The following is a 26,143-nucleotide window of genomic DNA, read 5'->3' as shown; positions in this document are numbered from 1 at the left end:
ATTCTAATAAATGTGTCACGCCTGATTTCCCCTTCATGAAGCCAATCTGATTCTGCTTGATTATATGTTTTTAAATGCTCCACTATTACATCCTTTAAATAGATTTTCCCAAGAACAGATATTAAACTAACTGGGTTTTTTAAAAAAAAACTATTTAGAGGGCTTCCCAAGATGGAGGTGCTCCCTCATGCTTTATCTTCAATTCTATCCATTGATTAATGCTTCAGGGCATCCTATTAGCTCTCCCACTTTGAAGCTTATCTGTTATCCTGATTTGGATGGCAAAGGTGTCCTCTGGCCACTAATCAGGCAATCCAAGAAAACTCAACATGGAAAGGCTGCTCCCCACACAGTTTTAAACGCTTGTACTTCCAAATAAATCTGTGAGACTATAATCTGGTGTTGTGTGATTTTTAATTTTTTATTATAAATCCTGTGCCCTATGATCCTGCCCCACTAGCTACTTGATGAAGGAGCAGAGCTCCAAAAGCTAGAACTTCCAAATAAACCTGTTGGACTCTATCCTGGTGTTGTGTGATTTTTAACTTTGCCCACCCCAGTCCAATACCAGCACTTCCACATCATGTCTATCAGACCCTTGACATTGAGATCCACATCCAAAAGAAAAATCCCTTCCTAAATATCTTGCCACTGGTGAGAAACAGCAGCATTGGTGATCACCAACACAAGATAGTCACCAAGAAATCAGAAAAAACATTTTTACTCAGACAGTGGGGACAATGGGAAAATAAACTGTAAAAAAAATTACTTAAAGCCATGATTTTCAGGAATACAACTATTATTTTAAATGAAGACTTACTGTAACTGCAACTGCTAATGTAGTTATCCTGGAGAACATCAATGTCCATCTAGGTCAAGGTGTTGAAAGTATCAACTGAGTTAGTGATTATATCAGGTACAAAGAGTTAAATCTTTTTTTTTAAACTGTATCTTCTAATTATACCAGGCTTCATTGGATTTTAAAGAACATAATAGTCTAAATTGAAGGGTATAAAATGACATGTTTTCTTCTTGATAGCGTATTTTCGTCCTGAACACTTTGTGAACTGCTGCCAATAGCTAGCTGATTAGATAAGCTATCTACAATCAGAATGGCACACACTTTAATTTAAAGATCCCTCCTTTATCTCAACTTCAAATGTTATTAATATTTGCTGAAGTCTAGATCCTAGGAATCTAGATATTGCTCTCAAGCAATATGTGTACACCCAGATATAAGGAAACTATTTAATCATTTGATGCCTCAAGTTCCATGTCTCATGCATGCACTTTTGAGCATGGGTTATTGGATGCTGACTACCATTTCTCCCCTGTCCAAAGCACTGAGGTGAATTCTCCCTCTGAAACCCTCGCTGAAATTAGCTAACTTGAACCTCTGCAATTCTTTGTTTTAATTGGTAGAAATGGATAACTTGCTGCCACCCTTCAGAATGCAGTTAAGGGTCAACCTAATCAGTGTGGATCAGAAAACACACATTGACTGGACAAATTACGTTTTTACAACAATCTAGGATTCTACTGGTATTAGATTTCATTGGCAGATTTTTATTCAAGCTAAATTCAAATCCCTAAACTGCCATGGTGGAATCTGAACCAACGTTCATTTAGGTTTTATAAGCCACTACACTACACTATCATAATTTTTTTGTGTCATTATGATCAATAAGTCAAGCCAACTCATCAGTATCTACATCAAACGTCTACATCTCTCTCTTCGATCAATCTAATTGCTTTGAAAATCTTCAAAAACCTTGACTCACAAAAAATCTGAGTTTTGAAATTTCTAGTGAATATCACCTCAACAGGTTTTTGGGAAAGAGTTTTCCAGATTTTCTCTATCTTTACATGAATAAGTACTTTTGAATGTTCCCCAAATGATTTTGTTCTGGAATGCTCCTTTTTCTGAATTCTCCCACTAGGTAATAATGTCTATCTACCCTAGTAAATCCATTTATCATCTGAATCACTTCAATTTCAATATTCATTAATATTCTACATTCAAGGAATGCAAACCTCGTCCATGTAATTCATACCTCACAGTTTAGCCTTTCAGACCTGCTAACATTCTGCTGAATTTGTGCTGTAGTCATTCTAGGGCCTTTCTGTGAGGTAATGCCCAGAACTGAATGGCCTCCTCCAGATAAGGTATAACAAATCCCTGCAAAGATGTAATATGACTTACATCCCTTTGCATTCCAGTCCACTTGAAATATTGTTAACATTATATTAACCTATTAAATTATTTTTTTCTTAATTGTTTACTAGCTTTTAGGAATTTGTGCACATGGACCCTAAGCCTCCTTTTCAGTCCATATGTTCTTGATTCTCATTATGGAGAATGAACTGATCAATCAAATCATGGCGAAACACTCACCACTACGGCATCAACATTATAAATCAGCTCGTAAAATATAATTCGATTCTTCAATTTTTCTAACATTTTATTCACTACTTGTCTCCCACTCGCTCTTCTTTCTGTCAGTTTTGGTTTTACTTTTTTCTAACTCACCATTTTCCAGAAAAGAAAGTGAAGGGAGTTATTTAGTAAATGATGACAATGATCAGAAAGTGTCCCAGCAAGTTGACCATTTCCACCAAACTCTGACAAAGAATTGCTGAAGTTCAAGCAACCTAATTTCAGCCAGGGCTTTAGAGAGAAAATTCACCTCTGTGCTTTACATCCATGATTCTTCTGACACTTTATGTCAATTTCAGAATGTCCAATTTGCAGATTCTAGCTACCTCTTCTTCACCACCAATGTACAAACTAATTACATGTTCATTCCCCATCAGAATGATCTCAGGGCTCTCTGCTTCTTCCTGGATAAAAGGCCTGAATCGTTGCCAATCCACTGCCACCTTCCTCTGCCTGGCTGAGCTCATCCTCACATTGAACAACTTCGCCTTAAACTCCTCTCATTTCCTCTCAGTTCCTTCATCTCCAATACATCTATTCTAACAATATCAGTTTCTACAAGGGGGCCTCCAAAATATCCACCTTCTTTCTCGACTGAGAATTCCCAATCACTGTGGTTGGCTGGGCCCTCAGTTGTGTCTGACCCATCTCCTGCACTTTGGCCCTTACCCACCCCTTTCTTCCCTCCCACAAGGGTGAGAGGGTCTCCCTGATATGCACTCACCATTCCACTAGCATCCAGATCCACAGGATCATTAGCTGCTATTTCTGTCATCTCCAGCAGGATGCCATCACAAGCGACACATTCCCCTCTCCTTGCTTGTCAGCCTTCCAAAAGGACTGTTCCCTCCAGGACACTTTGGTTCATTTCTCCTTCACTGCCAACATGCCCCACACCCACACGGCACCTTCTACTGCAATTACAGGAAGTGTAACACTTGCCCATTTACTTCCTCCCTCCTCACTATCCAAGGCCCCAGACACACCTTCCAGGTGAACAAAGACTTACCTGTACTTCACTCAATCTAGCCTACTGTATTTACTGCTCACATTGGGGGGGACAAAATGGAGACTGGTGATTGCTCTGCAGAACATTTATGTTCTGCCTGCAAAAATGACCCCGAGCTTCTTGTTGCACTTCAACAAAACACCATGTTGCCTGGCAACATCTCTGTCTCAGGCTTGTTGCAGTGCTACAGGAAAGCTCAGCGCAAGTTGGAAGAACAGTATCTTATTTTCCACTTGGGCACCCTACAGCCTTCAGAACTCAATACTGAGTTCAATAATTTTAGAGTCTGAACACCTTATCCCGTGTCCTTACTCCATCCCCACAGACTAGGCCTTGTCATCACATGGACTGCTACCATAACCATCTACTAATAATCCCCATTAGTAGCTATTGATTGCTCCCAGGCTGACCTTTACCCATCCCTTTGTCTGGTTTTCTCTGTCATTCTCTGGGTTCCATTTCCACCTACCATATACCCCTCCCTCCCCTTTCCCTACTATACATTCAGCATATATATCAACCCTTTCCTAGCTATAGTCAGTACTGAAGAAGGATCACTGAAGCCGAAACATTAACTCTGCTTTCTCTCCACAGATGCTGCCAGACCTGCGTAATTTCTCCATCAACTTCTGTTTGTATTGGAGTAGTACAAACCTGGAAGTGATGCGTTAACCTTGAGTGACAGCAGCTGCTTGAGAAGGAAGAGCAAGCTGTAGTGTATGGTTGGAAGTACCCAAAGAGGAGAGAAGGTCCAAAATTAAAAACTAAAGAGTTGTTAAGGATACAAACTATTTGAATTAGCTGATACAGCATTTGGAAAGTGGGGCAGAATCACTGGTAAGGAGCTTCTGGTGGTGGCCACAAAAAATGGGCTTAGTCTTCTCAATTCGGAGCTAGATACAGTTATGACTTATTTGGCTGTAATTAGAAAAACTCATTCAGTGCATTTTGTAAACCATCGTGTTGACAGCACATATTTCAGACGACAATATGGAATTGATGGGAATAAGGCATTTTGCAGTGTATGTCCTCTAACTGTCATCATTTTTGTGCTACAATTCTGAGCTGATAACAGTATGACACGGACAGCAGGGTATCCGGGACCTCTGTAAACTATGGGTCAATAGTTGATCTCCTTAACCAATTAGATTTAATGACAGAAGCAGGAATAAAGTGTACAACAGAGAAGGAAATAGATACATTGGAGTGTGGTCAGATAGAGTTTCACTTTACTAGGAAGAACCTAAATCTGCCTGTAGAGCAACTGATTGCTGTTAGGAAAGTAGAAACAAGAGAGTTGATATTACTTTCTGCCTGTAACAGCATGGCTCTTCGGTAACAAGGGAAAAGCAATACAGAACTTTACTTTCATTAAGACTTTAAAGTACTTCCTGAAACTATAATAGCTAGGCCAATGGAACCCTTAAACCGCAATACACTGAGTAGTTCTACATTAAACTTTGTTTTCCATTGTCACCTCTCAAGCTCACCATGGTGTCAGTGACCTGAACACTAAGTAGAGATAAACATTGTGGCAACTTTTTGATATCACAAATCAAAAACAAAATTTTGAGAAGGGGAAAATGTTACAGTGGGGATTCCAAATTCTTTTCCAGCATCCTGATAATTAATAAACTTATTTCTACCATCCCAAATGACTGAGATGAGGGTCACCATTTGAGTGTTTTGTGAGCCAGGCTTGTGGTTATTGCAGAATGAAGATGATTACCACAGGGGATGATTGTGGCACACACAATTGCAGCTTTTAAGATAAGATGAAATAAACAATTGGAAGAGAGCAGATAACAGGGCAACGGTGACATAGAGAAGCAGTAAGATCAGTTTTAAGCTGTTCCAGCAAAGAGCTAGCACATATATATTGAATGAGATGACCTCCTTTCTATGCTATATATGCTCTAGTTAAACTGAAAGTAAATTAAAAAAAACAGATATTTTATAACATGGCATGGGACAGAGCCTATGTTAGCCATGGCAGTAATCCAAAACAGAAGGGGCCAATTTGTACTTTTTATCATGAATTTGTCAAAATAAGCATAAAGGAGGCTTTCCTGATTTCTCAGCAAAGGGCAAAGAGTAGATCCTTGTCCAATCAGGGATACAGTGAAACAGAACACTCCAATTAGAGTCATAGAGATGTACAACCCGTCCATGCCGACCAGATATCCCAACCCAATCTAGTCCCACCTGCCAGCACCCGGCCCATATTCCTCCAAACCCTTCCTATTCATATACCCATCCAAATGCCTCTTAAATGTTGCAATTGTACCAGCCTCCACCACTTCCTCTGGCAGCTCATTCCATACATGTACCACCCTCTGTGCGAAAAAGATGCCCCTTAGGGCTCTTTTATACCTTTCCCCTCTAGTTCTGGACTTCCCAAACCCAGGGAAAAGACGTTGTCTATTTACCCTCTCCATGCCCCTCATAATTTTGTAAACCTCTATAAAGTCAACCTCAGCCTCCAACGCTCCAGAGAAAACAGCCCCAGCTGTTCAGCTTCTCCCCATAGCTCAGATCCTCCAACCCTGGCAATATTCTTGTAAATCTTTTCTGAACTCTTTCAAGTTTCACAACATCTTTCCGATAGGAAGGAGACCAGAATTGCATGCAATATTCCTACAGTGGCCTAACCAATGTCCTGTACAGCCGCAACATGACCTCCCAACTCCTGTACTCAATACTCTGACCAATTAAAAAAAAGTGTACCAAGCACCTTCTTCACTATCCTATCTACCTGCGACTCCACTTTCAAGGAGCTATGAACCTGCGATCCAAGGTCTCTTTGTTCAGCAACACTCCCTAGGACCTTACCATTAAGTGTATATGTCCTGCTAAGATTTACTTTCCCAAGATGCAGCACCTTGCAGTTATCTGACTTAAACTCCATCTGCCACATCTCTGCTCATTGGCCCATCTGGTCAAGATCTTGAGGTAACATTCTTTGCTGTCCACTAGACCTCCAATTTTGGTGTCATCTGCAAACTTACTAACTGTACCTCTTATGCTCACATCCAAATCATTTATGTAAATGACGAAAAGTAGAGGACCCTGCACCAATCCTTGTAGCACTCCACTGGTCACAAGCCTCCAGTCTGAAAAACAACCCTCCACCACCACCCTCTGTCTTCTACCATTGAGCCAGTTCTGTATCCAAATGGTTAGTTCTCCCTGCATTCCGTGAGATCTAACCTTGCTAATCAGACTCCCATGGGAAACCTTGTTGAATGCCTTACTGAAGTCCATATAGATCATGTCTACCGCTCTGCCCTCATTAATCCGCTTTGTTCCTTCCTATGTCTCCTGTACAGGTAAAATATAACTGTACAAATGAATGCTACCCTATTTATTTTCTGCGCAACCTGTTTGAGGATGCCATGATATACATCTGGAGCAGGTGGAACTCTACCTGGGCCTCCTGGCTCAGATGTAGGGACATTACCATTGCAGCACAAGAACCCCTTATGAGTCCTGCCATATAATTAGTCAGTTAAGTATTTACAGGGCATTATAAATGTGGCTGTTGAGGACAATGTTCTTTCTTATATTTTGACCCCATTTTTGGAAAAATTTACATTTGATGTTGTGACATGTGATTTTATGAAAATAATTCATAATTCCACATGCATCATTTTAAAAGCTCTTACTTTAAAAACGTAAAGAAATAGTGCAATCCTACATGATAGATTCAGAGTTGCCCAGAGGAATCTATCTTCAGGTGTACCCACCCATGCACCTGTTCCACTAGGTTCTGAAGGCTGCTTGGATTGCGAATCACTTTGTCCAAGAAACTAACAATTTCTGTGAACTTTGGCCTGTGATTTCGTTCCTTCTGCCAACAATGGAGCATGAGCTGATGAAGAGTGCCAGGGCAGCCCATTGGAGAAGGGAGTCGATAACCCTCTTCTATTGATAAAATAACCTAGAAGGAGCCGACATGGAAATAAGAGAATGTTACTTCAGAGTTGTAATTTTATTACATGTCCATTTAATTTTAATAAACACTGACAGCAAAACAAAGCTAATTTGTTTTCATTGCCATATACATTGGATGCTTTAAAACTGTTTATACAGAGTTGGGTGATACTTGCTAACCCGAAGAAATAAGTCTCAAACATAGACACAGATGCTGGGGTTAGGGAGGTGGGGGTGGGGAGGGGGGGGGGGTGTGGGGAGAGAAGAAGGGTGTCTCGCTGAAAATGTCAGATAAAGGATCTGCAATTCATAACTTCAAATAGTTTTTTGAAAGACGTTTAATTGTTTAATTGTTGTCTTGTATCCTCAGCAGTTGTATATACCTTTCAATGGTGAATGGATATTTCTCTAATTTGCTATATCAGCAGATGCTGTCTTAGACAAGTAAAAGCAGGACAAGTAAAAAGAGAAAGAAGAGAAAGGCTTCTAGTTCTTCTGTTACAAAGCAATCATTCTCCTCAATGCTCTGCAAAAAAGCAGTTCACTGAAATGTAGTTCACTTGTGTATTCTTGCATCTGGATTTACTGTTTTCCAAAATGGATAACTGCAGGTGAATATTTCATTCCAATACCTGAAACTTCCAGAGAAGTTTAAATTAAACATTTCAATTTAGACTGGGTCTGGTTTATTGATAGTTTTATAAAGTCTGGATCAAATCTGGTCAGGTGATCACTGTGATCATCTTAAATCAGCGTTTTTCATTTTTAGTTGAAAAGGACAGTGTCCATGAAAGGTCTGACGTATGAAAGATAGTAAATTTGTAAAGTACTTCTCTCAAGAATTTAAAACTTTTTTAGAAATTAATTCAGGTACAGCTAGCAACCCATCAATGATGTGGGAGACCATCAAAGCTTATGTGCAAGGTTTGATCATCTCATACTCAGCAACCCAGAAAAAATTAAAGGGAGAACAACAGCGTCTGCTCAAAGCTCGCTTAAAAGCAGCTGAAACAGCAAACGCTAACAGACCTTCTATTATCAAATTGCAAAGGATTACGGCTCTAAACACCACGCTTATCCAAACGGCTAAGGGGGAAATATTATTTGCAAAACAAAGGTTATATGAATTTGTGACAAACCTGGTAGATAGTTAGCATTTCTTGCAAAGAAAAAGAAGGCCCGTCAAACTATCACGTCTATCAAGGAAAGTACGGGTATGTTGACTCATGATCATAAAAGGATTAAAGCAATCTTTAGGAAACTTTATTCTGATTTATATAAATCGCAGGATTGCGAAGACAGGATAGGAGGATGCAGTCATTTTTTAAAAGCCTTACCTTTCCGGACCTAACCCTGGAACAGGTATTGGTCTTGAATGTTCCCCTAACAATCCAAGAAATACTTGACACAATCAGGCAACTTCAGAGTGGTAAGGCACCTGGCCCAGATGGCTTTCAAGCTGAATTCTATAAAGAATTTACAGGAATATTGGCTGGTCCACTTATGGACATGTATAAGTAATTCATACAGTCAGGGCTGTTTCCTGCCTTCGCTGAAAGAGGTAAATATCTCTCTTATCCTCAAAAAAGGAAAGGACTCAGAAGATTGTGCATCATACAGACCAATATCCTTGCTAAATGTAGATTTTAAAATCCTCTCTAAAACGTTAGCATTGAGACTAGAAAAGGTATTGCCACATATTATAAAGGAGGATCAGATGGGGTTTATTAAGGGCCGTAGATCATCCAATAATGTCAGAAGGTTTTGAATGTGATTCAAGCCTGCCATCAGGGAAAGATACCAGGAGTAGTAGTCTCATTAGATGCGGAAAAGGCATTTGACAGGGTTGAATGGTCATATTTGTTTTACACATTTCAAAGGTTTGGCATTGGAAAGGTGTTTACCAAATTGGTCTCAACATTATATAGTAATTCCAAGGCAGTTGTGATTACCAATGGATTAGGCTCCGACAGCTTTAGTGTGGACAGGGGCTGCCGTCAGGGATGTCCTCTTTCGCCATTGCTATTTATGCTAATAATTGAACCACTAGTAGAAACTATACGGGCTGACTCTAATATAATGGCCCCGAGGATTGGTACAGGTAAACATAAAATTACCCTTCATGCAGATGATGTTCTTCTATTTCTCAGTAATCCTTTGATGTCTGTGCCTCACTTAATCCAAGTTATTAATACATTTAGTGCATTCTCAGGCTATAAAATTAATTTCTTAAAATTGGAGGCTCTGCCAATGGGTGGCCTTGCTAGTATATCCTACTTATTGGACGGAACCAATTTCCCTGGAGGGTTTCTTATATTTAGGCATTTTTATTACCCCAGTATTTGGTCAGTTATGCAAGGCTAACTTTATGCATTTACTGGAAAGGCTAATCCAGGACCTCCAGGGATGGGGACACCTTCCAATTTCCTGGCTGGGTAGAATAGCACTAAATAAAATGAATGTCCTGCCCCGTCTCCTATACGCTATGAGAATGCTTCCGGTGATGCTGCCGAGGCTAGCACTACATAAATTATATGGTTGGTTGAGTTCCTTTACCTGGAATCATAGACGGCCCCTCATTAAGCTCAAGAAACTACAGCTTCCACAGGCAAGGGGAGGATTGGATTTCCCAGATTTTAGGAAATATCAGTTAAGTTCCCTATTAAGTTACATAGCTGATTGAGTCTTGTCTGACCTGCAATCAATCTGGCTGGACATCGAGGCTTCTCAAGTAAAATGCCCACTTATTAACCTTTTATTTTCAGACAAGTGGAAAATCATTATGGACCACTGTAAAACCCCTATAATACTAAACACAATTAAAACTTGGAATATAATGCAGCAAAAGGAGGGCAACTCACATAAAACATCCCACATGCTCCGATAGTGGGTGCATGGGGATTTCAACGGAGCTTACAGATGCCACTTTCAAACTCTGGAGATCCAGGGGTATCTCATGTTTAGGGGATCTGTTTAAAGAAGGGGTCCTGATGTCTTTTGAACAGCTGCGTCAGAAATTTGGATTACCTAATGGAGACCTCTTTCGATATTTCCAAATTCGAGATTACATACAGAAGAAGACTACGTTATTAGATAGTCTTTATAAATCAGATAGAGAACGTAGAGTGCTACAGCCAAAGGGGGTATCTTCCATCAGTACTATTTATCATTTATTACATGATGAAGAATCGGGAGATATGGACAATCTGCTTAAAACATGGGATCAGGATTTGGGACTAGAAATCTCTATAGAAACGTGGAATGACATTTGGGAAAATGCCAGAAGAATCACCATCTGCAACAGAACTCAGACCATTCAGTTGAAGATACTTCATAGAGCCCATATAGCATCGGATCGATTGGCAAAATTTAAGGCAGGAGCATCTCCAATGTGTTCCAAATGTAAAGTAGAGGTGGGCACTCTTGTATATTGCTTATGGACCTGTCATAAGATCCGTAGATATTGGACTAAAGTAGCAAGTGCTCTGACAGAAATCTTAGGAACGGAAATTAGAGTGGACCCTGTATCTCTCCTTTTGGGCTTTTTGAACTTACCCTCCCTGGATATGCACGGGAAGAGAATATTTTGGTAAACTGGGTGGCTGAGGGCCCCCCTGGTCTTTCAAATTGGCACAGATTAATTATGGAATGTATTCGCCTTGACTTCCTTACAAATATGGTGCACCAAAAGACCGCATTATTCCATAAAATATGGCAGCCCTTCTTAAATTATATAAATACAGATATTTCAGCCATCCTAACAAGGGCTTTTATTTAATTGAGATGGCAAACCTGGCAGGTGCGGGAGAGGAATCTGGGTTTTGTTATGATGTGATGTTAATACATTCCGAGCATGTATCTCACGACTCAATTTCTGTGTTATCCATTGGTTTTTTTTCTCTTATTTGAATAATGTAAGAGACTTAATTATACACTCTGGTTAGTTGTAGGTTAGATTAGTAGTTAGTTGAGTTTTGTTTTTTTCTCTCGGTATTTTTCTTTTGTTAAATTTTGGTTATTATTTATTTAAGATTTAGTTGTATATCAATGTTTATACTTGGGTTTTTTTTATTTGTAAACTTGTAAAAATGTTAAATTTTCAATAAAAAATCTATTAAAAAAGATTAATTAGATTACTCAAAATCTCAGTTTATCTGTTTGACGAACTCAGATTAATAGGATGTGCCAATCAGGTTTCTGTACTTAACAAGGAACGATTGTTTATTGCAAACAAATCAGTTCTAATCACAGGCAAATAAATATAACTTACCAACTTCTAACTCTTTAGCTTAAACTCTACCCCGTCTTAAATTGTGACATGCACATGGAGATGACGCAAACAAAAAAATGTATTATGGAGGAGGATAGAAAAAAGAGCAACATGTTTCATCAGCACCAATATACAGGATTCTGTGTCTGCTTTGGCTTCTTCTTGGTTCTTCTCATCTCCACTGAACTACTTCTTTCCAAGTCTTTTTTTTAGTGAAGACAAAGGGCAGCTTGGACATTAATTGTTCCACCTCTCAATCACTGGTTATAGACAGCAGTTTATAGAAAGTAATGATAGAGAAGAGCTTGCTATCTTCCCATTCATTGTTACCTTTCTACCAGGAGAGAAAAGATGTTGTCCTTTTAGTGTCTGGAGGTTTTCTATTGTTGTGATTTGCATAGAGGCTCCAGTGCAAGAGAGTGCTATTGTCTTGCTGATCTCTACTCGCCTACACAACTGGTTTCTGGTTAAACTTGCTGCAAGAACACACCAACTGAATCAATGAATCAATTATGCCTTCAGCATAAAAACAGAATAAGTTACCTTAGCATTAAACATATCAGTTACTTACAACAGTGGAAAAAACAGGAAGCTGGTCCATGTGTAACAATAGGAATTGTGAATAGTCATGGAAGAGTATAAGTACACTCATTAACAGCCAAGTGCTCTTTTCATGTCTGTTGCTTAATTTGTCCAGAAATATATGAATGGATGGTAAATTATAACAGTCCCAGTCTGATTGGATATCTCAAGGGCATCAGTTGGATGGTGTCCACCATAAAAGAGATCGGATAAAAATTGTTTGAATGGTGGAAGGTAGTAGACGATAAGATAAAAAGCAAGGATACCAAAAATGATAGAGTATTTCCCATAATCAAGAACAAAAATAGGAAGTAAATAACTCAATTAGACCATATATTGCTGCCTGGAATTATTTATTAAACTTCTACGACTTCTTTGCCTGAGCAAAATTTACTTTCTCAAGCCCAACCTTGTACAAGTAAGTACCTTCCAGTTGGGAGCACAAAACAAATAGGCAACTCAGAGATCTTACAGGCTATTGCACATTCCCTTAGTTCTATTTCAACCTATGTGGAATAATTCTAGCTTTAATGTTTTGTATAAAACAGAGCATTAGGTGATAGCACCGCATATTCTTTAGGTGGAAACATTTCCTCCATCAAGCCCAAGGCTAAAAGCATAGATGGAGTTGGCAGGAAATGTAACCATAAAATGGATGAAAGCAAAATACTGTGGATTCTTGAAATCTGAAATAGAAATGAGAAGTTCTGGAGAAACTCAACAGGTCTGGTAGCATCTATGGAAAGAAATTTGTCTCTTCACAGATGCTGCCAGACCTTCTCCACCATTTAAAAAAAAATAACCATAACACTTGATTCTCTTGATCTTACAGGCCATCTGCAAATGAAATGGCTATTTACCATCTCAATGGTGAAAATACTACCAATTATTTTCGTTGAGGACCACGACTTCGATCATGAGGAAGAGAGGGAGACCTGAACTATAGATCATAACAGCACAAAAATAAACCAAATTGCCAATGAAGTCTGAGCTGGTGTTTTACTGCATTTACACAATCAGGTGAATCATATTTTCTTGCTCAATGACATTGCTGGATTTTAATTGTATCCAGATGGAACACTGGTTTGTAATTAGGAACAACACTGAAATATGCTGGTGAGGTAACACAATGAAAAAATACCTCCCTAAAAATAAAATGGCTTTGTAATATTCACTCTTTGATGTTTATGGGGACAGTAAGATACAGTGGTGATAATTTTCAGCCTCACTCCCTGAGGAATAATCTGGTAAAGCAGATTACCCTTCCTCATGGAACCTTTTGATTTTTAAGAATACTACAAGAACATCTGCACCCCACCCATACTTTGTATCAGACAATGCCGTGGATTTGTTTGCTTCCACTTCAGAGGGCTGGATATCTCCAACAAAGTAGGATTCCTCCAGAACAGCTCAAAAGCGTCAAGTCAGATTATGGGCACAAATTTCAAAAGTAATATTTGAATTCAGAACTTTGATCCAGAAATAAGAATTCTGGCATTGAACTACAGGACATCTAATTATATGAAATGGAAATCGTGAACATTAATCCACAAGCTCCTCCATGTTTCCTGAGTGCCAACTACTGCAGACTTCTTTTGATTCGTCCCCAAAGGAGCTATATTGACTCCTGCCTTTGATGGAAATTTACCTCAAGCTGGTTGTCTTTTCCTTTGATGTATTATTATATGTGACCGTCCCATTATTTTCCTTCCTCCTGTTCTAACATACCAATGTGTTAAGGCTGAAGGATGAGAATTGAAAACATTTTCTTACCCTAAACAGTTGAAGAACATTTTGTAGAGCTTTTCTTAGCAGTTGAGCTGAAACAAATGATTCTGCCCTTCTATCATAATGGGCAAAAGTTTCAGAATAGTCAAAGGTTGTAAACTCAATCACTTCTTAGCTTGACTGGTCTTGCAAACACAACTGACTTTAGTTCATCCAAGGTTCAGTTTATCAGTAGTATTCCCAATGTTTTCATTATCCTGTCATTTGCACACTTCTGCAATGTTAGGGTAGATGTATGTTCAGCCTACATTTCTTCCTTAGTCATTAAAACAAGTGAAATGTTTGCCTATCAGAATCCTAAATCATTGTGCAGAAAATACTAAAACTTCCACCAAAACAATTGTACTGTCTGTAATTTGTTTTGTCAGCGAACAGATGGGAATGTTGCTTAATCTGCATTCTGTTGGAGATTTTGCAGGACCTTTCCTGTCACACAAGAGATCCCTTTAGTAGATTCAAAAATTCATTCTAAACAGCTGGTCAGATCAGCTGGTAGCTGATCAAAGTCGCAAATTGCAAGACATGTACTATCATTAGAAAAATTAAAATAATTTTAAATGGAGTGTTGTCATATAAATTGATATTGAGGGAGACACTAGAGAGATAATTCCACAATCCCGGGTGCGCAGTTGAGGACTCACAGAGCTAATCGTGGTGACAATATTGTTAATCCTATTTGTGAACCATGCTTCTTCTTAGCACAACTTCCCCCCGAAAACATATCATGGAATTAAACCTTATTACGTAATCTAAAATTTCATTAGATGATATTAAAATATAAGCAATATAAATGGATACAAGGTGAGAATGGGAGATTGATCACAGCAGACAAATACAATGTAAATTAATGTCTAAATAAGTCATAGAAACCAGTGCGTATACAGTCAAGTGCAAATTTGGCCACTAAGAATGTTGAATAGAAAAATGAATAAAGATGACTTTTATGCATACATCAGGCAGGGCCAGCAGTTATTATCCACCTTTAAGTTTACTTGAGATGGTGATCTTGAGCTGCTAATCTAATAGTGGAAGGAGCCAACAGTGCTGTTAGCGAAAGAGACCCAGGTTTTGGATCAGTGAAGATGTAAGACCAGCAATATAGTTTCAAGGCAGAATGATGTGCAACTTGGTGGAATAACAAATTAATGGTGCATGTAATAATTGAGTGAACTTAACATTCATACAGACTGAACTAATCAAATTAGCAAAGATGGTGTAAAAGATGAATTGATAGAATACTTTTATGAAAATTTCTTGGAGCAAGATATTGTAAAACCATCCAGTGATACCATTATTTTGGATGTTGTATTGCATATTGAGACAGGACTAATTAGCAATCCTATTGTTGAAGATCCATTGAAGAATTCTGATTATAAAATAGTTGTATTCTCTATTAAGCTTGAAAACAAAATACTCGAAGCACAAAGCCTTAAGCTTAAAAGAAAGCTATGTACTTAGGTTTGAGAGAGAATCCAGCTAGGTTAATTGGGTAAATGGACTGTATGATATGGTGTTAAACTAGCAATGGGAAACATTCCAGCAAACCATTCAAAATGTCCCTTAAAAATTTATATTCATTTGAAAAATGAACAACTCAGTAAGGAAGATTTGTCCATAGTCTTACTAAGGTGGTTAAAGACAGTACCAGAATAAAAGAAAAAGCTTATAATTTTGCAAAGAATGATAGTGAGTCTGCGGATTGGGAGTATTCTTAAAACTAACGAAGGACCGCCAAAAAAGTTGATAAGAAAGGAAAGCATATAATCTGAGAGTAACTATAAATATGAAAACAGATTGTTAGAGCTTTTATGAATACATATAAAAGAGTAGCTAAACAGTAGTGTCCGAAAAGAAGAGACAGGAGAAATTATCATGGATAATGACATCACAGGTCAGTCATTGAATAAATATTTTCTCAGAGTAGGAGACACAACTTGTACACCAGAAATAGAAATGGCAAAAAGAGTAAGGAAGTCAAGGTAACTAATATCAGCAGATGAAAGATTTGAATGATTTTAAGGGACTAAAAGTTAACAACTTTCTTGGAACTGATGGCCTAGACCTCAGGTTTCTAAAAGAAATATCTGCAGAATGCAGATATAGTGGATACACAGTTTTGAAATGTACACTGCTATCCAAGAAAGCAGGGACAGAGAAAATAATGAATTATAGGTACCTTAGTCTGATAGAAGTTGTCAGGAAAATGCTGGACAGTATTATTAAAGTTGTCTTAACAATATACATCCAAAAGCCTGTTTTTATGAAAAATAAATCAAATTTGACAAATTTGAGTTTTTTGATGATGTAATAAATGTGGTCAACAGAGGTGAACCAGTAGATTTTCTACAACTTGATTTTCAAAAGGTATCGGGCTCAGTGGTTTGCACTGCTGCCTCATAGCGCCAGGGACCTGAGTTTGATTCCAGCCTTGGGTTACAGTATGTGTGGAGTTTGCACATTCTCCCTGTGTCTTCATGGGTTTCCTCCATTTGCTCCGGTTTCCTCTCACAGTCCAAAGATATGCAAGTTAGGTAAATTGGCCATGCTAAATTGCACATAGGGATGTGTAGATTAGGTGCATTAGTCAGGGGTAAATGTAGAGTAACAGGGTAGAGAAATGGGTTTGGGTAGGTTACTCTTTGAAGGGTCAATGTGGACTTGTTGGGCTGAAAGATCTGTTTCCACACTGTAGTGATTCTATAATTCTGTAGTGATTCTATTCTATTCTATAACAAGGTTTCATGTAAACCCTCATGGAGTTCAGGATTAATATATCAGCACAGCTAGGGAATTGGTTAACAGCGGAACAAATTGGACAATTTTCAAATTGCAAAGCTATAACTTCTAGCGTAATGAGAGGAAGGTATCCATGTTTTCTTACAACATAGGTAGGAATAAAACTGTGAGAAGGTACAAAGAGCTGTGAAGAGATATGGGCACAGTAAGTGAGTGAGCATCAGGATGACAGTTGGAGATAAATGTAGGGAGCATGGATTTACTAACTTGGTTAGAAAAGCAAAATATTCTTTAAAAGGCATAGAACTTGAAAATGTTGATATTCAAAAAAACCTTGGGTGTACTCGTATAAGGCAAGAAAATAGCTAGAATGCAGCTAAAGAAAGCAACAAGGAGGGAAAATGGCATTTATATCTTTATTGTAAGTGGTTTTAGAGTACAAGAATTAGAAATTCTTGCTACAAGGCTCCAGGGCTTCATTGAGACCACACTGGGATAATCGGTTTCCATATTTAAGGAAATATCCTTGCAGTGGAGGCAATACAGTGAAGGTTCATTGACTTGATTCTGAGGACAAGAGAAGATTGTTCTATGATGAGAGATTGAATAAATTGGGTTTACTCTCTCTGGAATTCAAAAGAATGTGAGGCGATCTCATTGGAACATAGAAAATTGTGATGGGGTTGACAGAGGAGACATTGTGAGTTTCATTTTTCTGGCTAACAATATTGGACATAGTCGCTGGATAAGAGATTGATCATTTAGGACTGAGATAAGAAGAAGTCTAATTGCTCAGAGGACGAGGAAAATTGGAATTATTTACCACAAAGGGCTCCATCGTTAAATATTTTCAAGGCTGAAATAAACAGATTTTTGGTACCTCAGTGAGTCAAGGGAGACAGGGAACAGGAAGACAAACGTAGTTGATGGTCAATTATAATTGCTTGAATTGCAGAGCAAGTTCAAGGGATACGTGGTTTCCTCCAGTAACTATTTCTTACATTGTTGTTTATGTTTGTTGATTTGGCAGTGCTGATTGGAAAATCTACCCTCATCTTCCTTCTAGAAGTTATTGAAATGCAGATGTAATGATACAAACAATGAGTTATACAATTGCAAATGCAAAAAGAGAATTATTGCCTGACTGACAGAATTATCTCTGACAATAACTTACATCTTGGTTGGACATCTCCCAGTAAGGTCTTTCTCCATATGACATCACTTCCCACATTACGATTCCATAACTCCACACATCACTAGCTGAAGAGAACTTTCTGTAGGCTATTGCTTCAGGAGCCGTCCACCGAATAGGAATTTTCCCACCCTGACAGAAGAAAGGTAATATTATTGGTTAAAACTGAAACATTAACATTGTTTCTTTCTCCACAGATGCTGTTGGATTGCCTTGAGACTTTTTTTTCGCATCTTCTTCTCTTATTTAACAAGAAACTTCTTTTGTTGTTCCATCTTTCAGGAAAAATGGAGGTTATCAGACACAATGCTGGCAACACAGAGCAATAATGACACTCGAACTCCAGTAACACCTTCTAAACCCCATAAACACTTCCATCTAGAAGGGCAAGGGCAGCATTTGTATGGGAACACCATCACCTTCAAGTTGCCTCCAAGCAATTCACCCTCCTGACTGTGTATTACATTGTTGTTCCTTCATTGTTGCTGGGCCAAACTCCTGGAATTCCCTCCCTAATGGTATTGTGGGCCAATGGATTGCAGTAGTTCGAGAAGACAGCTCACCATCACCTTCTCAAGGGCAACTCAGGATGGACAATAAATACTGGCCAGCCAATGACATCTTCATCCCACAAATGAATAAATAAAAACAAATAATATATCATTCACTTGCTCTTTGTTTCTTTATATGTATGTGTTTTAAATGCATGGGTTGTAATCTGGCACAACAGAATTTCAATAAAGTGAAAATTGGGCTTTGGGGTTGTGTGCTATAAGAATGGATGGATGATCCTCTCTATCAGATTATTGATTAGGTATTAAGCAAAAATCTGATCCATTGCCATCACAGCAGGCAGTCTCACTTTCAGTCTTGAAAGGTAGAAGTTTCAGACATAGCTCTCTGTTGGCTGTTATGGACTAGGCCAGACCACTCAAAACATTCTTAAGCAGGCAACCCTAGACCTAACAGCAATTTGTTTTGGTAAGTGCATAGTGAAAATTACCCAGAGTAACATAGCTAAATTGACGATTAGATTTTAAAACAGACAAAAGGTTTATTCACAAAATTACAGAATGAAACATAAAGAACAGAATAAAGAACCCCTACAGAATTCAGCCTATCCAACTAGACTTAAATATGTTGTTCCAAATGTACACAACAGTCCCAATAAGCAAACTTCCTTTAAAACACACTATAAATGGAACACATGCTTATAGGTTGAAGTTGAAAGGCAGAAAAGAGAGAGAGTTTCTACAGAGCTCCCTGTTGAACTTCCCAGTTCAAGACTGACCTAAAACTGATCAGCTCAGCTCAGCTAGCGAGAGAGCTGACCACTCCTCTCTTTTTATACAGGTCACTTCTAAAGCAAGACCACTTTGACCTAAAGTCTCATCTGTTTACATATAAACAAAAGGCCTCTCAAAATCCTTTTAATCTCTGTACCAAACCAGATTGATTGGGGTCTAGCCCGGTTTATTGCCCCTCTGAAAAAAAATCAAAGACAGAGTCTCCTTGAACCAACCAGCTTTGTGACAGCTGGTTCAAACGGAAATATGCCCACATTTCACTTTGTAAACATCATTGCTTCTCTAACTCACTCTCTTTCTCTCTCCTACTTTAAGACATTCCTTAAATGCTTCTGGTCATTTGTCCTGATATCTTCTTGCCTGTCTCAGTACAAAATGTTGTTTGGTAAAGTTCTTGTCCAGCTCTCTGGGACATTTAGCTAAATTAAAGTCACATCAGACCTAGCTGCTGTTAGAAAGTTAAAACTGACTTCCTCTCAGGACAACATACATTCACAGAAATACAGTCAAATAATAAAAGGTTGCATTTGTCTTCATATTATTAAAGTTTTGACCAAGATTTTGAAAGGGAGAATCAAATCCAGGTTGTGTTGGGTCTTTCAAGGGAATTTTACTGCACTATTTGAAGAAGAACAGGAGAATTTTCCCTGAATTCTGCTCAATCAATGCTTAAAACAGATCACCTGCTCACTTTCTCATTGATGCTTATGGGAGTTTGCCGTAGAGAGGAAATGCTATATTTTGTGTTTTACCTTTAAAGTGTAACTCCTATCTTAAAGCACTTTGAAACATTCAGAGTTCTTAAAGACACTCTACAAATGCGAGCAGGCCTTGTATCAGAATGGTGGCATCTCACCTCCCTCACTGGACTAGAAATTCTGGGTTCAATCCCACCTTAAGAACTGGTAGTCACAGAAAGTGTTTCCTTATATGGCCAAATGGGTTGATTATAGAACTGTAAATCTTTCTAGTACACCTATTACAGGAGTTAAGAGCCTGAGAACTTTCTGGTCAGCCTGAGGCTTCCATGCACAAGTTCTTGCCATGGTACAGTTATAATACAATAGACTGTCTCTTAAAGGTACACTGATATACTGACTGTGTGACATAACACAACATGCTGGCCATTAACTGGCAAACTTGCATGAAATTCTGGTGAGATTGGGGATCAGAGTCAGACCACCGCATTGGTCCTGCATTCCACTCCTCAACAATTTACAGAACATTCCATCGAATATCTAATTCTGTGTTTTATCCTTAATCATTTTTTTGGCAACCTAAATATGTTCAAAATTAAACAAATAACACTTTCTTGCCATAATCCTGTACTCCTTCAAAGTATTTTTCATAATCTGCTACAACACAATTTAGTGCAATCAACAAATTTAAATATTGTTTTACAATCATTTATGGCAGTAAAATTAACAACAAATTCATTTGTTCACCTCAGAGTCCTGCAGAATGCCATTCATAGTATCTTTCTAAAATAGAAAAAGTCATTTCACCCTCTACTCTCTCTCTCTATGGCAACATTTCTCTTAACACCACATTTCATTATTTTTGTCAAAAATCTCTTACGTTGCATTTTAATTAATTCTTTTCAAAAAACCCTGTATATGTCAGCCATTCCATTTCACTTATAGAATGGAATTCAGAATAGCTTTGTCCTTTGGATCTCAGCCCAATGGAAGATGGATTGAGAATGCTTAAACTTATTTCACTCCTGGCCTTTAACACCCCTGAGCAGGAGGAGATCTTTATCTGCTCTGCATGACTGAATTGAAACCAAATCTTAGAAGTGAAAGGATTGACTGTCATACTATATGAGGTCTCTGGGTCTAAAACACGCAAAACACTGAGCTATTTTGTCAATATTTTATATTCTACCTATTTTTAACAAATTACAAGACATATAGTTAAATCTTGTTGGTATTGATTTTCACTGGGATTATTCCTGTGACGTATATTTCAGCAAGCACTGCAGCACTGACTAGCAGTCTTTCTAATGAGAATACCTGTCATATCCTTTACTTTAAAAGGAGTTGCTGTAGCTGCAGAAAATCTGTGGGGAAAGAAAAGTGCTTGTAACTTATCAGATAATGAAAGATATTGTGGCTAATGTCAAGGGAAGAGTGGAAAATTTTTAAGCTTTGTCACTTCTCTCAGATTTGGTTATTAGAAAAAAATCCTAAAAAGGTGGCAGAAATATCCAAATAGTCCCTCGACTCGTTACAGCATTTTGTCATCTATTATATAAAATAGGCCCAAAGCAAAGCATGACACTAATGGAGTTATAAATATCATACTGCAGCTCTGTTATACAGAGCTTTTTTTTTGTTACAGCTTCAGCTTCATTTCTTGCTCCAATGAATAGTGTTTGGTTGACTGGAAAGACTATATTGAAATGTCAACGTTTACTCATGCAACATAATCCTATATCCCCTCATTATACTGCACTAAAGAGAGCAGATGTAACACTCTGAAATTCTTCAGACAAGCAAACAATATTTAGGATTTTCTGATTTTTGAAGTAATTTTGATTATCTAGCTGTTGAAATCACACCAACACCACCCAAACTAGCTGCAACATAAATACAGAAAAAGTTAACATTACACATATTTTATTAATGAAATAACATTAATGGTTTTAATTAATTAATAAACATTAATGACACAACTAGTAACATGCAATGTCGAGAAACAATTATTTCCGAAGTTATTAACATGAACAATGCAATTTGCTTTACTTAATGTGGTGTCTGGAACTTAACCACAGACAAGTTGGACTAATTAAAATAATTCATCAAACTGAATGAATGAACTACTTGAAAAGGCGGCAGGGGTGAAATCTTTCTTGTCATCATGTGTACAAAAGTGGTAATTTGGTAAAAATTACTGAAAGGAAATGCTGATTTTTTTTAGAATAGTAACTAATTTTGAAAACATACAGACCAAATATGAGAGGCATCCATCTACTTTTATAGTGCACGACATGGTGTGTTTGGCATATCCTTTACATATTATTTTATTCTGTGTTTCTATTTTTTAACTTACTTATGCATGCCTTGAGGAGTGAACAAGACTTAGGATAATGAAGAATACTAGCACTCAATATTGTTTTGCATAAGACTTTTCTAGTCTTGGGCTGTTGCACTGAACATCCAAATGAAAAAAAAATGAATCCTGTCAGTAAATTGAATGGAATATTTTGTTTTCAGTTTTTGCAGGCAATCACTAATTTTATCGAATCCTTACAGTGCAGGTAAAGGTCATTTCACCCATCGAATCTGCACTGACCCTATGAAGAGCATTCCACCCAAACCCACCCTCTTCCCCATTACATCACATTTTCCATGCCTCCATCAAGCCTGCACATCCCAGGACACTGTGGGCAATTTAACATGGCCAATCCACCTAACCTGCACATCTTTGGATTGTGGGACGAAACTGGACACCCAGAGGAAACCCATGCAGACACGGAGAAAATGTACAAACTCCACACAGGTTTACAAAGCTATAGACTCAAACTCGGGTCCCTCATGCTGGGAGGTAGCAGTGCTAACTATTGTGCCAGCACGTTGTTCTTATTATAAAATAAAAATAAAGAAAAATGCATTTATTTAAAAATTTATTTAAAGATTTGCTTATTACTATTTGTTTATGCGATGTAGACCTCATTAGCTAGACTAAGATTTATTGCCCATCCCTAATCACCCTCAAGAACATGGCGATGAGCTGTTTCTTGAACTGCTGTGGCCCTTAGGGTGCATATACATTCACAATGCTGCAATAAACATGTTCCAGGATGTTGAATGCACAAAAAGGAAAGATCAATTCCAAGTCAGGATAATGTCTGGCTTGGAGTGAAGTTGCAGGTTGTTTCTTTTTCATGCATCTGCTACTCTTGTCCACGAGGTCCTAAAAGTTGTGGGTTGGAAGATGCAATTGGAGAAGCCTTGGTGAGTTATTACAGTGCATCCTATAGAAGATGTTCATTGTTGCGACTATTGGTAGTGAAGGAAGTGAAAGTTGAAGCTGCTGGATAGGATGCCAAGCAAGCAGGTTGCTTTTTCTGGAATAGCATTGACTTTGTTGTGTACTGTCAGAACTTCACTCCTGTGGAAAGCATTGCATTACACTCTTGACTTGTGCCTTCCAGTTAGCGCACAGACTTTGGTGAAAGCAAGAGGCACTTATTTGCTATAGAATACCTGACCTGCTCTTGTAGCCACTGTATTTATATGGCTAGTCAAGTTCAGATTTTGGTCATTGGCAATCCCCAGGATGTTGATCGTGAGGGATTCAGCAATGATGATACCACTGATTATCAAGGAGTGATGGGTGGATTCTTGTTTGTTTGGGACAGACATTGTTGTATACAGCATTTAATTTTGAATGATGAAGAGTGTATTAAGTTCTGCCCCATATGATAATATCATGAGGACTTGGGCAGGGAGATCAGTGCTGGATCTTGATGGAGATATACCCACTATCTACATCTCCTCATGATCATTGCAACAATGTCTATCATTCTAACGTAACTTGCCCGTGATTGCTATCAGGCGATAAACTATATCTTGTTTAAGACAAGAGTCTCTTACTATTTGACTAGAACATAGAACAGTCTAGCACAGAACAGGCCCTTCAGCCCATGATGTTGTGCCGACTATTGATCCTCATGCGAGGTAAACTTAATGTACGAACTCTCAAATTTCTGTGACCATATGCATGCCCAGCAGTCTCTTAAATATCCCCAATGACCTCGCTTTCACAACTGCTGCTGGCAATGCATTCCATGTTCTCACAACTCTTTACATAAAGAACCCACCTCTGACATCCCCTCTATACTTTCTGCCACACAGCTTAAAACTATGACCCCTCGTGTTAACAATTTCTGCCCTGGGAAAAGATCTCTGGCTATCAACTCTACCTGTGCCTCTCATTATCTTGTACACCTCAATTAAGGCCCCTCTCTTCCTTTTTTCCAATGAAAAAAGTCCGAGCTCAGTCACCCTCTCTTCGTAAGATAAGCCCTCTATTCCAGGCAGCATCCTGGTAAATCTCCTTTGAACCCTCTCCAAAGCATTGACATCTTTCCTATAAAAAAGGCGACCAGAACTGGACACAGTATTCCAAGTGAGGTCTAACCAAACTTTTACAGAGCGACAACAAGATCTCAAGGCTCTTAAACTCAATCACCCTGTTAATGAAAGCCAAAAACCATATGTTTTCTTAACAACCCTGTCTACCTGGGTGCCAATTTTAAGGGATCTATGTACTTGCACACCAAGATCCTGCTGTTCCTCCACACTGCCAAGAATTCTGTCTTTAATCCTGTACTCAACTTTCAAGTTTGACCTTTCAAAGTGCATCACTTCGCATTTATCCAGGTTGAACTCCATCTGCCACTTCTCAGCCCATCTCTGCATCCTGTCAATGTCACATTGCAGCCTACAACAGTCCACTATATTGTCAACGACACCTCCAACCTTTGTGTCATCTGCAAACCTGCTAACCCATCCTTCAATCTCCTCATCCAAGTCATTAATAAAAATTACAAAGAGTAGAGGCCCAAGAACAGAGCCCTGTGGAACACCACTCACCACTGACTTCCAGGCAGAATATTTTCCTTCCACTACCACAGACAGCTAGATTTCCCTGTATCCCATTCCTCCTGACCTTCTGAATGAGCCTACCTTATCAAATCCCTACTGAAGTCCATATACGCAACATCCACTGCTCGACCCTCATCAACTTGTCTAGAACTCAATAAGGTTTGTGAGGCATGACCTGCCCCTCACAAAGCCGTGCTGACTGCCTTTAATCAAGCCATGCTCTTTCAGATGGTCATAAATCGCATCCCTCAGCATCCTTTCTAACACCTTGTAGATGACAGACGTGAGACTAACTGGTTTGTAATTGCTGGGGATTTCCCTATTTCCTTTCTTGAAGAGAGGAATTACATTTGCCTCTCTCCAGTCCTCAGGTACGACTCCGGTGGAGAGCAAGGATGCAAAGATCTTCACAAGCGGCGAAGCAATCACATTTCTCGCTTCCCAAAGCAGCCGAGGACAAATCTGGTCTGGCACTGGCGACTGGTCAATCTTAATGTTTGTCAAAATTTTCAACACATCAGTTTCCTCAATCTCTCTCTGTTCCAGCATGCTTAACTGCTCCTCAATGGTTTCATTCAATACAGGATCCTTTTCTTTAGTAAAGACAGAAGCAAAAAACTCATTTATGGCTTCTCCTACCTCCTCAGACTCTATTCACAAGTTCCCTATGCTATTCCTGATCGACCCTACTCTTTCTTTGATCATTCTCTTATTCCTCACATACGTGTAAAATGCCTTTGGATTCTCCCTAATCCTTCCTGCCAAGTATTTTTCGTGCACCCTCCTGGCTCTCCTCAGACCATTTTTGAGCTCCTTCCTCGCCTACCTGTAATCCTCTAGAGCTGAGGAAGACCCTTGTTACCTCCACCTTACATAAGCTGCCTTCTTTCTTCTGATGAGAAGCTCCCCCACTCTCATCATCCAAGGTTCCTTTATCTTACCCCTTCTTGCCTGTCTCAGAGGAATACATTTGTACATCACTCGCAACAACTGTTCCTTAAACAGTCTCCACATGTCTATAGTGCCCTTTCCATGGAACAATTGTTCCCAGTCCATGCTTCCTAACGCACGTCTGATAGTATCATAGTTTCCTTTTCCCCAATTAAATATCCTCCCATTGTGCCTGCTTCTCTCCATATCCATAGCTATGTAGAATGTGAGGCAATTGTGGTCACTATCACCAAAATGCTCTCCCACTGCAAGACATGACACCTGCCCCGGCTCATTGGCCGAGCACCAAATCCAAAATGGCCTCTCCCCTCATCGGCCTGTCA

At 38.8% G+C, this 26,143-nt stretch overlaps 1 protein-coding gene across 3 annotated transcripts in view; it reads right to left on the bottom strand.

The window, feature by feature from the left end:
- The window catches only part of epha6 (eph receptor A6), a 695,738-nt gene that overhangs the window by 8,996 nt on the left and 660,599 nt on the right, over nucleotides 1–26,143 (bottom strand). For all 3 annotated transcript variants that reach the window (XM_060833528.1, XM_060833529.1, XM_060833530.1), the window contains 2 exons: nucleotides 17,930–18,079; nucleotides 7,193–7,386 (listed from right to left, as the gene is read on the bottom strand). In XM_060833528.1, the coding sequence (XP_060689511.1) occupies nucleotides 7,193–7,386; nucleotides 17,930–18,079 (344 nt within the window). The remainder of the gene's footprint in view (nucleotides 1–7,192; nucleotides 7,387–17,929; nucleotides 18,080–26,143) is intronic.

The sequence above is a fragment of the Hemiscyllium ocellatum genome, chromosome 12 (assembly GCF_020745735.1).
Source record: "Hemiscyllium ocellatum isolate sHemOce1 chromosome 12, sHemOce1.pat.X.cur, whole genome shotgun sequence".
Classification (NCBI taxonomy): Eukaryota; Metazoa; Chordata; class Chondrichthyes; order Orectolobiformes; family Hemiscylliidae; genus Hemiscyllium; species Hemiscyllium ocellatum.
This window is presented reverse-complemented; position numbering and strand designations above follow the sequence as displayed.